The sequence below is a fragment of the Poecilia mexicana genome, unplaced genomic scaffold (genome assembly GCF_051168715.1).
Source record: "Poecilia mexicana isolate PSO_F unplaced genomic scaffold, ASM5116871v1 scaffold_11, whole genome shotgun sequence".
NCBI lineage: Eukaryota > Metazoa > Chordata > Actinopteri > Cyprinodontiformes > Poeciliidae > Poecilia > Poecilia mexicana.
In genome coordinates, this window is record NW_028263380.1 from 11,642,410 (window position 1) to 11,658,410 (window position 16,001).

The window sequence follows — 16,001 nt, forward strand, 5'->3', positions numbered from 1 at the left end:
GTTTTGCATTGCAATTCTGTTTTTTTTTTTTACTCTGCAGATCCTGCTATGAGCATGGAGTGAGACCAGCTACAGGTTTGATATGAGCAAGAGGACACTTCTTACTTTATTGGATCATTGCACTGGCGAATATAGATGCAACTAACACAGGCAAAGATTATTGGCAAAGATTTTTGTCTTTTGTGGTGATGTGTTTAAACTGGAGCTGAAATCGTAGTGCATTGATGTTTCCTGCAAAATGTCAATTTTCACTTAAGTGAAAATATTGATGTTCTGTTTTCTGACAATTAAAGTGGGGAAATAAATGAATGAGCGCAGATTTATTTTTTAGTTCTACCTTGGCAAAATATAGCCCATGTAAAGCAAGACAGAGGGACAGAAATTAATAGAAGATGTAAATAAGCTGACAAAGCCTAGTTTCAAAAGACTTTGTGCTGACATAATCAATTTAATAAGGAGAGCATAATGACTGCTACTGATTTTATTAAATAAAAATATAGGGGACAAGTGACTTTAGTTGAGAATTTAGTTAAGAAAATTTAAAATCAACAATGACAATGAATTAATTCAGTTTTAACCTTTGACCTCCTGTATTTCTGTTGATTGGAACTTGCTGATTATATTACATACTCAGAAAGCAACAGCCTTCAATAGTCTTTGTCACATTTATCTGCAATCAACTTGCATAGTTTCCTGATTCCAGGGAGAATAAATAACTTGCTGATTGTCGGCACAGGCTATTAGGAGCAAGTGTGTTTATTTAGCTTTGACTTTTATATTTCTTGAACAAGCCATAGCCAAAAATATCTAATTAAGGTCTGCACCCTTTCCAAGGGAGCGCAAACTTGTGCGTGTTACTTAATGTAGATGGTCTCTCGAGAACTAAGAAAAAAACATTTATGTAGAGAATCAGGTTAAAAAGAAACTTCAGCAGGCGTCGATGTGCTTATGTGGCCTATAAGAAAGCTGTGTGTCAAGTTACATTATGAAACCAGCTCTGCCCAAGCTTTTCCGCTCAGCGGTGGATTGTGTTTGAGGCTAACTGGCTCCTATTATTTTCTCTTTTCTCACACAGTGGGACTTTCAAACTCACCTTTAGCTCCCTGTCATGGTCTCCACTGCAGAGAGTGTTCAATGAAACTTTAAATGATTTCCAGACTGGGCTCAGGTTGTTCATCACTGTCTGTAGAGGAAAACAAAACAACTGTCAGAAGAGCTCTGTAACAGTTGACCACAAAATGTGAGAAACTAGACGTTTTTTTTTTTTTTTTAATATATATTTTGTCATGCTTTGATCTATCGCCTACTGTAACTCTGGCTAAAGAGCCGTTGTCCCGATGAAAGGTGAATCTGGTTTGCATGTTCTAACAGCTTTTCTTCATGGACTGTCCTGTATTTAGCTTCATCCATCTGCATAATTACTCCAACCAACTTCCTTGCACATATGCCGCAGGGACGGTTACAGACGAGACGCAGGTTTGCTGTGTTCCCTGCATGGCTCACAGTAAACGAGGCTTCTTGTGGCTTTCTTTTAACAAAGGTTTTCTTCTTACAGTCCCATTAAGGCCAAATTGCAACAGCTTCTCCCATCCAAGCTGTGGATATCAGGAGGTCCTACAGAGTTACCAAAAGGGCTCTTGGCTGCGTTTATTCTTTTTACTGATGGAGTGTAAAAAAAAAAAAAGAGGTCAGAATGCTTTGGTAGATACACTGCAGTTACCTCGGTCCGGTGTACGAGCGACTCAGTCCCATCGTCGTTTACTCTAAAGATCTCCAGAAAAGGGTCTGACTTGCTGAAGAAATCCTTGACAGAGAAAAAGAAGAAAGAAAACACACACTTTGATCATAAACATAAATCATTCATGCAACTACCAGAGCCATCATTTCACCTTCTGTCTCTGGCTTTCTTTTTCTTTTTTTTTTTTTTGTTTCAACCAGCCATCTCTCTCTCCTCTGTCCTCTCCGATTTATGCACCCCTCCCTCGTTTATACTCCATCATTCCTCTTGGGCACAACTCGTTTGGATTAGTCATCCGTGGCTGTGGGTGAGGGCGCGTGTGTGTTAAGGGAAGCCAAAAATTAATCTAGTACTCTGTGTGTGTGTGTGTGTGTGTGTGTGTGTGTGTGTGTGTGTCTCTGATTGGGTTGTCTAGATAAAAGAGGGTTATTGTACCAGGGAGGTGCCCACCTATCTCCGCAGGTCTTCTTGCATGAGCCCAGATTGTACCCTTGTGTTTTGCATGAGTTATTTCATCATCAAATCTCACTGGCTTCCACCCACCCACACACACACACACACACACACACATATATATATATATAAAGCTCACATTCCTAAACTTCAAAAACAAGCATCTGGACAAACCTTGTCGTCTAGCTTCCGAGCGCTGAAAGAGAGTTCAACGTAATCGTCGTTTCCTGACAACTCCTCTGCTGTCACCTATACAGACAAATTTCGGGGGTGAGGGGGTGGACGGGTGGGATTAGGGTAGCAGAGGGGGAGATGGACACAGAGGCGTAAGAAGGAGGTGAGAGGAAATGAGATGGAAATGAGGAACGGTGCAGAGCGAGAGGGAAACATCATCAAATTAATTATCTCCAGAGCTTGTGAGCGCGCGCTTGGCGTCAAGCGCGTGCTCTGGGTGCGTTGAACTGAGGTGGAGCCGGTTTTCGGGAAGGGACGTCGTACCATTATTGAAGACTTTCCAGCGGTGTTTCCCTGTTTGAGCAGAGCTTTGGTCAGTTTCCTCTGAGAGACGATCTGAAACGAGCACACAAACGGATGAAATGCATGAAGATCAAAGGACCAAAACCCTTTTGTTTTTTGGTATGTTTCATATTTAAAAAAAACAACAAAAAACCACATTCATTCATATTTAATGCAACAATTATATAACTCCAAAATCAAAAAGTGACTAAATTTTTTTATCAGATGTTTTACTTGTGTTTTCTGCCAGCTAGTTTGAAGTAGAGGAACTAATTTAACGTAGACGTGTTGCACTTGCTTTGTTTTCTAAAAGTATTCAAACTCGTTTAACCTTTACACATTTTGTTAATATATTTTATTGTGTGACAGACAAGTGCGGCGGCTTATCATAATGGTAGCACTGAAAGAAAACAATGTAAGGTTTTCTAATTTTAAAGAATAAAGGGGGACTGAATTCTGGCTTTTGCTTTCCTACGACATAAAACTGTTTTCATTCCACCTCATAATTAGGCAATAGAAAAAAGAAAAAAAAAAGAAAAATACTTGTGCTTGTAACAAGACAAAAAAAAGTTTATCTGATATGAACAAAGGGCATGTAAAGTTGGTGGCACACCGCTGATTGGTCTCCCACATCAACTCCCTCCACCTCTTACAAATTTTTCGGCAGCAACAACAAACTCTGCTCCCTGATAATGGCTTTTAGAGCCAAGTTCACGCAGCAATTTCGTCTACAGAGAAAAGCGTCTCTCCTTAGCAGACTACCAAATGCTGCCCTGATAATTGCAGCTTTCATACAGTCAGCATGATAAATTACAGTATTGAACCCTTACATAATCTTGGCAGAGAACTTTCTGGTGTCTCTCGTTTTATGAACAGGTCAACTGCTTCCTCCTCACTGATATTCCTCTGCACAAGTTTATCGATTCGTATTAAACAGAAACAAGGCTGTCATATTCTTAACACAACCCTGGATAAACAGTGGGATATTACACATAAATAATAATAAAAATAAAAAAAAATTGGCACGGTGTCATTCTATTAAGCTGCACCTCTCTGGCATTAAAAATATTTCCCCTCCTCTTCTGAGGCTGTTATCTTATGTCTACCAACAATTGTAAATCCACCAGCTTTATGCTGCTGATAACATCTCTGACCTGAAAAAGTAACAGCAAACATATTTCACTCTTCTGCAGTGCCAACCGGATCTTTGAGATGCTGCTCTTGCCATTTCCTTACATTCAATATGTCACCAGGGGGCTACTCTCTGAGGGGGGAAAAAAAAAAAAAAAAAATCAACCAACTCATCGTCTTAATGAGCATCGAAGCAATAAACGTTTTCTCTTTAAATGGCCCCGGATGCTGAGTGATTGGAGTAAATGAAGAGAATCTTTAAATATTGATTGCAGCTATCAGCGGGTGAGGCTACATGTATTAGCATATGCACATATAAATGTGCCGAAAACAGTCTGGAAGAGCTTTCTAAAGCCTTATGTAAATAGAAACACCATGGAGGACGCCGAAAGTGTGAATGCAAGATGCTGCTAGTAGCTGAACCAAAAAGGGTTCCACAGTTAAAGCCGGCTAATGTTATCCATCTGCAAAAGTGCTAACCGGCAGAGACCTTTACAACTGGTTCTTCAACAAACTGTGAAATGTTATCTTAAGCACCTTTGCTTTCAAGCAGCTCTGGAGTGGAGATCGTCCAAACTAGCACACCCAGAGGTGGCTCTTCTACCCAAATGTAGCAGGTTTCAAGCACATTTAAAAAGCAGAGAAACTCATCTACTCATCGGGTGAGCTCACTTTAGAGTATGTTCAGATGTGAGTCATAAACATCTCTTACACGCCCCAGTTCTCCTATGGAGGCGACCTACCTAACACCGTGTTCTACGTTCAGGCTGCATGATGCGGTGGAGATCGACAGTAAGTAGTGTGACCGTACTTATAGATCTTGCGTAACTGTGGTCAGTGCTTTAAAGAACATGTCGTGTTCATGAGAATGAATTTAACCCCAGACAGGAAAGTGAATCAGAGCAAATAGGGATTGACATCTTAAGAAAGAAAATATACAATTAAATGAAACTGAACCGTGCCCAAAAATATTCAAAGTATATACATACATATATATATATATATATATATATATATATATATATATATATATATATATATATATATATATATATATATATATATATGTATGTATATATATATTTATTAGGGATGTGCCGATCAGGTTTTTTCCTGCCGATACCGATACCGATCACCCATGAGGGCCGATACACCGATACCGATCACCGATACCGATCACATAATTATTATTATTATTTTATTTATTTTTTTTATCAAACACTACCGGTTACATTATGTGGAAAAAGGAACCATGAATTCACCTTAATTTAGACAAAAACGTGTTTTTAATAACTTTTTTCAAGAAGAAAACTAAACAAAACAGGCATTGTGCAAATTGTACTGTTATTGATAATACTATCTTTAACAGACTGATAACATATGAAGGCTCTGAAGAGGCTAAATAATGCAATGAGCCAAAATAAAACCTCTCAACATTGCCAAAAAAATTCAAGTATAAAACTTAAAACTTAACATTCAAAGGCAAAAACAGGTTCCATTACAATAAACAATCCAGAGTTACTGAATGAAAACTTCCTGATAGCATGGCGGCTAGCTGATTACTGCTAGCTCTGATTGGCTGTTTCTGACTGAGCGGAGTAATTATGCAGATCAGGGAGGAGATCAATTATTTTTTCAGAGATTATCTGTCTCATGTTAGGACAGCGAAAGTTTTAATACGTATGTAAAATGTTTTTTTTTTTTTTTTTTTTAAGTTAGATGCTGCAGCTTTAAGCAGAGGTTCGGTGTGAGAGTCACTACCAGATGGAGCAGAAGCGGCGCTCCGTCTGTGAAATATTACTACTTGTAGCGTAGCAGCGGTTCAACAGCGAGAGCAGAACCAGCGTCTTACATCGCAGCTCGAAGACTTAAATAATTTTCCAGGTTATTTGTTTAGCTTTCTGACCGTCATGCTAATCCGGGTGAGTGTTTGTAGCTGTGCGCTGTTTTACCTGCTATCTGATCCTCCGTATGTCTTTTTTACTGCAGTGAGCCTCGATGTAGCCAAACTCCGTCAAGTATGGCACTGTTTTTATGTCGTATTAGCTTCGTTGTGTTGATGCATTTTGACGTGCTTCAATTTTCCGCAGCAACAAGCAGCAAACTTCCCCATTCACTCAGTGCGTTATAGTTGCACATCGCTTAAGATTTGTTGTTGCGCGTTTGCGCAGAGTGAAGGAAAGAGGAGACCAGCTGCACAGGCAGGATGCGAAATGAGAAGTAGGTGATCGGTATCGGTAAAAGAGACAATGATCGCCGATCACCGATCATGCACTTTTTCACGAAAATCGGCCCGATTATGATCGGTGACCGATCGATCGGCACACCTCTAATATTTATTTTTTTTTTTTACATTTTGCAGTTACAAAATTATATAAGAATAGTTCTGCTGACAAGTTTCAACCTGTTTTCAGACATTTTGTAAATAAAGTAATACAAACATTTAACAGCTGCATAATCTATTACACTTATGGCTTGATATTTTGATAAAGCACCTTTCACAGCTTCAAGTTTTGTTAGGCATGTCTCTCTAAGCTTGGGAGATTGTTTTTTACAGGGAATTGTTTTGACAAAGATCAGTTTTTTGAAGATCGTTGTAAGCTTATTAATATTGGATGGGTAGCATAGGCAGAAAGCCCCAGTTAAGTCTTTTCATAGTGGTATTCTAGCAATGCCATGCAGTCAGTCTGAGGTGCAGACAGAGCGCTTGGTGAAGGTTTTCCAGAAGACTTTCTTTCTAATCTGCTGCTACCAACTCGACTTCTAAGGACAGTTCCTGCTAAAACATCCCCAGATCATGTTTGACAGTGGGGATGGTGTCAGCAAGGAATGAGGAGTTCCCTTTTTTTATGACAAAATGCTTGGAGTACACGAGAAAAATCTTGCTATGTGGCTGATAAGATGAATGGGGTCTGTCCTACTGATGCATTGCATTAGGACTGTTGGATCTGGTGGATGGTTCTTCTAACTTCGCAAGAGAGCAGTGCAGCTTTCCCGTCAGTAAGACATAGATTTTTGGCTAGCTCTTTGACCGAGGTGCTTCTTCCCACAATTACTCAGTTAGGTTGAGCTGCCGTGTCTGAGAAAGGTCAACGTAGTTCTAAATTTCTTCAATGTCCAAATAAGAGAGACCTCCAGACATTTTGGGACGTTTAATGGAGTCTGTTTTTTGTTTTGTTTTTTCTCCTTGGTTTATGCTCTGACATCCACCTTAAATAGGTAAGTGTGTTCCATACAAAAATGTCTGAAAACACGTCTGCACTTTGTCATCACAGATTGTTTTGTGAACTGAACTTGAAGTGGTTTCAAGTCTCTAACTAAATGAGGTCAAAATTAAGGATTGTCAATACCATTTGGCTTCATGTCAAGTGATATTTAAGCATTTTATGATTATTTATTGACACAATTTATACAAATCTGTACTAACAAAGACAGGTAAGCACGCAGACACAGTGGGTTTATAACCGATGCAAAACGGCATTAAGTTGGGACAAAAATGTACAGAGTGGGAAGAGAATAGGGGCAAGCTTCCTCTTTGCTGCCCAATCAGAAGGCAGACTGACCTGTCCCAATGTGCACTCCATGGCTCCCAGGAAGTCCGCGTCTCGGAGGCCGTTGTTTCCAGAGCTGATGTCGTGCAGCTCGAATCGAAGCCTCTGGACCTCCTCGAAGTAGTAATCTACCAGGAAGATCTTAGAGAAGACGGGGCTGCTGCTGCTGCGGATCACTTCGGTGCGGTCCACCTGCGCACGGTTAAACGCATGACACGCATCAGCAAATCTGGCAAAATTAAAGTAAAGCAAAACATGTTCTCATGAGAATAATAACCTTGAAAAGTGACAGCATTTGCAAATTCTGGTCATGTTTAGGAAAGCTTAAAAATTCTAGCGAGAAAAACAAAAATACAAGCAATATATTTCCTTTAAATGAGTTCTACCCTGATCAAATTTTAACAAACTGGCTTGTTCTGTCAATTGGGCTAAATTCAACTATAGTTATGTAAATAGTTTTGTATTATTTTGATAAAATATCCATTAAAAAAAACAACAACGAGATCTTCAGCATTCTGATATAGTTGCCTTCACTCAAATATCAAACTTTTAATACTCCTGTCAATACAAATTGAAGTTAGTTCTGTTTAAATTATGCCCCGGGACACGTAGGGGCAACAGCACACATAAACAAATTGGCTTAATGCGAAACGCTATGTAGAACAGATAACTCCGCACATCTCCCCAAACACGCCGTCCCCCATGGTGGAAAGAGGCGGTGGCTCCATTACCATTATTGCCCGAGTCACTTTAAATAGACCTCTTTGTATTCACGCGTGCTGAAGTATGAAACTCTCGCTGAGCGTCCAGCGCACTGCAACTCGGCATCGATTGTGAGCTTTGCGAGACTTTCCAGCTCCGCAGCAATTACCACAAATAGCCATTACCACATTGTTTACACTTATCAACTTGAGGACTGCAAACATTGATTTTTCTTGATGCTTTAGAAAAATCCCACTAGCTGTTTGACTACACAGAAATCCGACTGGAGCTGCAGCATTGATCTCAGATTTTCTTCTCTCTGACTGCCTGACACAGAAAGGATCACAGTGCCAAATTAAAGTCCGTCACAGCGCTGACAACAAAAAGCTCGAGAACGCTGGCAGGAGCGAACGCCCGCTTTTTTCTCTCTCTTTTTTTTTTCTCGCTATTAACCCTGTGGCTCACACACAAGCACCAAAAAAAAGAAAAAAGAAAAAAGAAAAAGTGAAATATAACAGAACATGCACCAGATGTTGCCCGTTTTTTTTTAACCTCACCTCAATGAGTTGGCAACTCATTGAAGCAAAAAAAAGGAGCCTTTAACACATTAAATATGCACAAACACACCCAGCTGCTTCCCAACAACAATCCAATTGAGGAAGTAATTCTGATCGGCAGAGATTGTCCACTCTCAGATCCACACACACACACACACACTCACACACACATGAATTCTCTCTCCTTTTTTTCCATATGAATAAACACACAGACACTACTCTGCTGCACAAAGTAGCTTTTTCTGGACTCCCCTGAGATACAGTTGCCTAACACTGCACTACTTTTTTGAGCACTTGATCTTGGGCCCCTGTGGAAAAAGCACTGCTTTTTGTGAGTCTGTGCGAGTTTGAGTAAGGAAGTTTTCCTGACTTTTTGTGTCATGCTTGAGTTTGTGTGTTCACACATGTCTGCTAGACCCCCAGCCCCTCTATGTAGAACAGGAATTTGACAGAAAAAAAAAGAGAAAAAAATGCAATGGATATTTACGAGTGACAAATTGAAAAGATGTCTCACTTAATTAGAAGATCATTGGGAATTACTTTCATCTGAAAAGAGGATTATGTAACACTGAGCAACAACCCAGTCCTTTAGCTCAGCTTAGATGCATCTGATGTCTCTAGTTCAGGAGTGGCACAAAAATAATGTGACAGCTGTAGTTCATATCCCTGATGAGACTGTGTGTGACAGCACTGACTTTAGCTTTAATCAATACCGTATGAATCCCCCCTAGCCTCTCCAATTTTTGTTGCCCAGGCAACCTTTTCGGTCAGTTTTTCCTTCCACCTAACTTTACACTGCATCAGTGGTGTTTGGTGAGCAAGTCAGCAGCTTTCCTCAGGTCGTTGTAAGACATACCATATTATTTCTATATTATATATCATAATAATAAAACTATTAAAATGTGAAAAAGAAATATGCCACGCCGTGTAACTAACTTGTATAAATTTCACTTTTTGAACTGAATCGTTGAAAATAATGAGTTTTTTCAATTATATTCTGTATTACTGACACCGACTCGCGTCTGCTCCATACATTGAAAAGAAAAGACAAAGAACGTGTCTCAATCTGTGGCCTGTTTAACTCAAAACGAATGAAAATTTGCTTATTCTAAAAATCCATTAGGATTTATCTTTCACCTAATGTTGGATTTTTAATTATGCTCAGATAGTCTTTTGTCTAGTCCATTAGAAAGGGCCGGGAAAGCGCGTGTGCCTCACTGATAATTGGAAATGGAGTGGAACACTTTAAAGCAGCACCAGTTATCCATTTCCACAGCCAAAACAACCTACTACACAGAGAAGATGTTTCCTCCATTTATTTGGGACCTCTTTAGCTTCAAACGAGGCCAATAAAGCTGAAAATGTGGGTTTGAGGGTCTGATTGCTTTCATTACCAAAAAAAAGAAAAAGAAAAACAAATACATTGCATCTGTTAAAAGGGCATTTGCTAAATAAACACAATTTATACTCTGCTTGTAGCAAAGGTTGGGATTCCAGTTGAGCTGCGTAATAATTAGGACACGTGGCTCATGCAAGCTGAAAGGAAAACAACACAACACACTCACAGTCTGAAATGGCGACTTGACTTTTCTGATTTAGTGCCATAATTTCACCAAACATTCCTTTCAGCGGAGTGCTTGGATCATCCCAGGCAGCCCGATACCCATAGTGGTACTCAGAGGCCGCCTCTAGTGGCACTCAAAAGAAATTTTGCTATCAATTATTTTAACCAGTTAGCTCTATGACATATTTCAGCACTTCACCAAAACACTATTTAATTGGTGTTTTCATGTCAATTCTGCCTCTGCAAGATAACAGAATTTGCACCAAATATGAGGTACAAAACGTCCACAACAGTTAATCATTTGTGCTCATCAAAGTAGCATTTTTTTTTTTATTCCTTTCAACAAAACACAAATCCTTTTAATCTCAATAGATAGAGTAATATGTCATTTATTAGTGTGTTTCGTGAGAGGAGTAGATTTCAAATGGCACATAGTGCTGTCTTGAGCATTGTCAGGTAAAGTCACCAGAGTCTGACTTTTTTTTTTTTTTTTTTTTTGCACTGGAAAGCATCAACAGAGTAAACAATCATAATGAAAACATGACAAAGCGATTTGTTCATCAAAAAGGACATTGGGACTTTTCATTTTGATCACACTGACACTTTCTTTGACATGAAAACTCGCTTTTGAGGGATGAAAATTTGATTTTTAACAAGAGACGGACCAACCATTGTGCAAATACTAATAGTGATGTGGGAAAATCGTCAAAGTGCCTGAGAAAGATTCATTTGACATTAAAGTGAATAAAACTAAACAAAAATAACGTACTAAACAATAATACACCAAAATGAAACAGCCTGATGTTTACATAAAAGTGATTTCAGATTATTATTTTTTTATTAGCTAAATGTTATCTTTATAATTAGTTTAGACCCCATTTCCTCCAATGCACAACTGCTATTTTTTTTTTTTACTTAAATGACTTAATACCTTGTCATAACATTAAAAGTCAGTATTATTACAAAGAAGTGTCAAAATATATCCATGGTCTTCCATCAAATATTACAAATGACTCCATTATACAGGTGACATTCATTGTAATCCATAGAGGAGCAACATTAGAAGTCGCTTTGACAAGCCAGATCGCACCTTGAAACGTTCAGAGTCACTGCCACTTCACTTAATATTCAGAATGCTTCATAACGGCTGAATAGGTGTCATATAAAAGAACACTTAAGAATGACAAACTCCTGATTCACTCCTGGCCTCACCATTAAACCTTCATTTTCCGAGTGTGAAATAGCCCTTCGCAACTGGAGACTCATTTGCGTGGAGCGCGGCATCTCTCTCATTACCCTCTCCCCGTTTCCATCGTACCTCAAACCACTGGCCGTGTGACTGCATTTTCAGCACCACGCACGGGTCGGGCTTGGAGAGGGCGTCGCGGTCCGAGATCCCCCGGCAGGCCACTCTCAGCTCCACTTTGGTCAGGCATGGGGAGCTGATGAAGCCCAGCGTGGCCTCTGCAGACTCATAGATGTTACTCATGACGGCCGTGCAATCACACACTGAACGGAAAGAGAGGAAAAAGTAGAGCTCGTTTATACAACATCATACATAGAGATAGATAGATAGATAGATAGATAGATAGATAGATAGATAGATAGATAGATAGATAGATAGATAGATACTTTGCTTTATTTTACTGACCAACACAAAATACTGCAGTGTTGTGAATTATAAGGGAAAGGAACAATCTTTTTTATTATTATTATAATTTCTATCAGCTTTGCAAATCTTGAGATTAAGTTATTTTTTGTCTATTTTTCTTTTTTAAAAAAAAAAAAAGATAAATAAAAACTGCCTCACAGTATAATGCTGTCAAGACAATTATTGGTAAAAAAAAAAAAAAAAAAAAGGAAGCCAAAGATCTGTTTGCCAGATTGAACCTATCTTGTTAATATCCATCTGAGACAAACCTTAGACCTACATAGGAGGTGTAACGTATGTTTTTAGCCCAACTGGGTTCAAAAAATAAAAACATAAAGACAACCACGGCTCTACATCGCACCCTCCCAGCCTCAGCATAATCCATACACGTGGTTTACTTTGGGATGGCATGTTCAGGGCTGTATGCATTATTGATTTTTCAACATACGTTTTGAACATGAGGCTAAATATCACATATCTGCTTTATTTAACCAGAGGTGTTTACTATGTCTAGCTTTCTGTTGTCATGGATGGATGGATGGATGGATGGATGGATGGATGGATGGATGGATGGATGGATGGATGGATGCTGCAGTACATCTGAGCTGTCGTCTGTCTGGAAAAAAAAAAGCAGATGCAGAGGATCTGACTAAGCAAACAGAGCTCGAACTGTCAGGACAAGGTCAGGACTCTGACGCTACTCAGTTTCGGGCACGGTGCTCGAATGCACACGAAAAAACACGTGTAACATACGCAACAAACACACACGCACTCGCGCATCCTGAATGCAACACATAAGTTTAAGTCTATCACAATGCTGATGATTGCAAATACGCACTAACACACACACACACACACACACACACACAAACGCGCTGTGAGCGGCGCTGAGTCTCCGGTACACGAGATATGTCCCTCCTCGGGTTTCCACAGACTGCATAGCGTTTCCTGCCCCTAAATAAGAACATTCTAAAGAATGTAATCACAGCAACGCTGACATTATTCTAATATCATGTCGATTGAATTGATAATAACTCATCGCATTTTACAGTGAAACGTGGCTGGAATACAACTAATTATGATCAAGCCTAACAGAAGCTTTAAATTGGATTATGCCACAGCATTCCTTATGATATAGTTAAGACATGAAGGCATAATTATCAGTAAAGGGATATAAATAAATATATATGAGGACAAATGTCTAATGGGTTAACAGGGATCACATCTACCAGCCGCCCACACAGGTGTTTTCAAACATTCTGCTTAATAAGACCTTCTCGCAGGACTGTGTGGGTGTGTGCAAATTCAGCTCCGCATCCTTCTGTGGGGTTGCTGCACCTGTTTCAGTGTTTATGGCTGAACAAAAAAGTACACTGGTAATTCCCCGCATATCCTAAAGCCCCGTCTGCAGCCTTCAAAAGAAGCTGCGCAGGAGCTTTGAGGGATTAGTTCAGCGTGTTGGCGCGATGTTTGGAGCACCTGCTTTGAATGCGAGCAGCCCGACTTCACAGCCCATTCTCATGATAAGGCAATAAAAGCTGACACGTAGTGGAAATTATTTATTGCTGCTGATATCTTGGAAGGGTTCGCATTTATCTAGGCGTGAGATTTCTCTCGTATCTTAGATTCGGCTGGAACACAACAGATGCCCCAGCGAGCTCAAGAAACTGAGATTTCTAACATTCATACCAGGAAGATCTACTAATGTAGGTCAAAACTTTTTTTTTTTTTTTTTTTTTGAAAACCTACCGTATACATTTTTTAACAACTAATTCCAACCAAGCACTGAGAAAAGGTGAAATAAAGCAGAAAATATGCTGGGTGGGATAGGAGTGGAACCGGGGTCCTCTGGGTTATAGCGACTAAAAATAAAGGATACTCTGTTCCGCCTGTCAAAACCTGCAATTTAGACCAGCTTTAAAGGCTACGGGATTTTAAATAGCATCATTTCCCTTTAAAAACTTTAGGATTTGCGAGTTGCCACAAACTTCCGTGTATTTTTACAGAAAACTATATGCAAAGTAGAGCATCAATATGGAGTGCAAGAAAAATTAGACTTGGTTTTATAATCTTTTCACAGATAAAACACTGGAAAGTTGTGCATCTGTATTCATCCCCTTTCGTCAGAGCTTTGCACTGTAATTACAACTGCAAGTCCTTTGGGTCATGTCTCCACTAGCTTCACACATTTAAAACAGGATTTAACTCAGTACTAGAATATATGTATTTTTTTTTTAGCTAAATCCAGCCTCCCATTTGCTTTGACCATTTTAACAGTACTTCTCATCCCTTTATTTCACCAAGGACTTTCTTCTTCTTGCCATTCAAATCCAGAGTGAATGCTTCTGTCCTGTCTTCAGTTTCTCCCACCCGAGCATGAAACTGATGGAGCTCCTCCAGAGTTGCCGTGTGCCTCAGCTGAAAAAGTGCATATATACTTATGACTTTTTTTTCAGCTGCTCATTCTCATAAAAGCAAATGATTCAGTCATTAAGTTAAACCCTTGGCAACGTTGCAAGTTCAGAGTCAGCCACAACTCTACCTCCCTTCATCCCTTCTGTAATAAACATGAAGCTACGAGCGGGAGCTGTTCATGTTTAACAGACATAAAGACCGGAGCTGGAAACAAACAACTCGGCTCAGTCATTTTCTGGCTCGCTGCTATGAAGACGCAAAATTAGCAAACCAGATCTTCTCAAGCTCGCAAATTAACAAGTTATGTTAAATAAATGAACGCGCCACATAATCGGGTGCAAAAATGACAGCGTGTTAATCAGTGGCCTGAAGAGGTGTTGATGGGCCTGTTTTTAACATCTCGACTGAGATGTATCCGGGCAAACTGTTCCCTCGCTGCAGCCTCACCGTTTAGCGATTTACGACAAGAGAAGTAACTTCTAAAAAAAAACAAAAAAAAACGTCGAACCGTTTTCTTTTCGAGTCACACATACAGTTATATATTTATCAGTCTGTAATGTAAAAACCTAAGCCCTTCTCTGACCCTGGGTACGGTTAACCTAAGCTGAAGGAAGAACACAGGTTCGGTGCTCCAGATGATACCAGCTGAATTTTAATGCTGCGGTCTAGTAGTACCATCCTGAGGGAACGAAGCTCTTAGAACTGGGTCTGACTCTGACCTGAATGTCTCTCCCTCTCTCTCTCTCCATCCTCCATAATTCATGTCCTAACTGTGTGTGTGTGAGTATTTTTAGCTAAGCACGGTGAACAGGCTGTGTACAGACAAACGGACGTGGACAGAGCCACATGGCAGGTGTGTGACATACAGCCGTCCTGTGAAGGAGAGAAGTTTCACTGGTTGTGGCTCCACTATTTCAGCCTCAGTGTGGAAATGCGTGTGTATGTGTGTGTGAAGAAGCAGATGCCTGTCTGTTCTGGTCGACAGCAGATGACACTGATAGTGAAGGGAGATGTGGAAGATTTCCACATTCATCTTCTGGGTGCAGAGTCTGTCCTTGCAGCCCAGCAAAGCATCAGCTGTCACATGCGTTACACACTGGCGGAGGTGACAATTAATTTTCACATTGCACCTCATCATAGGATCTCACACTGCCGTCAGTGCAGTGTGAGTGCCGAAAAACACTCTAGTCAACTGCTTAATTTTGACATTTATGTGCCATATTACTCATTGATGGTGCAGCAAAAAAAACAAAAAAAAAAACACAACTGGATCATGGGCAGTGAAAGAAACGGGAAGGGATGTTTGAGAAAACTTAACAACCACATGGAAAATCCCTAATCATTAGAGAAAATAATGAAATGTCAGGAAGATCAAATACAAGATGAACAAGCTAAACAACTATTACAAATCTGAGTTTATGTGTCCTAATTCTGAAACTGGACACAAAGAGAGAGTTGCTCATAGAAAGGCCCTGCCAATCAAATACTGTCTCTTTGCACTTCGCCATTTGCACATATTTAAAGTAGGCGTAAAGCACGCATTTAGGGTAAAGCCTGCCAGTATTTATGCCAATTACGACGAGAGTCAGAAGAGCTGTGTGTTACGCTCCAATTGCCTGGTAAAAAATACCATCTGCTGAAAGGAGGAAAGTAAAGATTTTGTTACAGGTGACTAAAGTAAAAAGTAAAAACCAATGTTTTAGTGTTCTAGTTATCCATTCTC

The 16,001-nt window shown here is 39.8% G+C and overlaps 1 protein-coding gene across 1 annotated transcript in view; it reads right to left on the minus strand.

The window, feature by feature from the left end:
• cpne4b (copine IVb) overlaps nt 1-12,306 on the minus strand; it is a 28,159-nt gene extending 15,853 nt beyond the window's left edge. The window contains exons 1-6 of the mRNA XM_088010200.1: nt 11,531-12,306; nt 7,402-7,581; nt 2,690-2,761; nt 2,366-2,440; nt 1,721-1,804; nt 1,094-1,183 (exon numbers count right to left, since the gene is read on the minus strand). Coding sequence (XP_087866326.1) covers nt 1,094-1,183; nt 1,721-1,804; nt 2,366-2,440; nt 2,690-2,761; nt 7,402-7,581; nt 11,531-11,701 — 672 coding nt within the window. The 5' untranslated portion in view covers nt 11,702-12,306. The remainder of the gene's footprint in view (nt 1-1,093; nt 1,184-1,720; nt 1,805-2,365; nt 2,441-2,689; nt 2,762-7,401; nt 7,582-11,530) is intronic.
• Nucleotides 12,307-16,001: the final 3,695 nt, after the last annotated feature.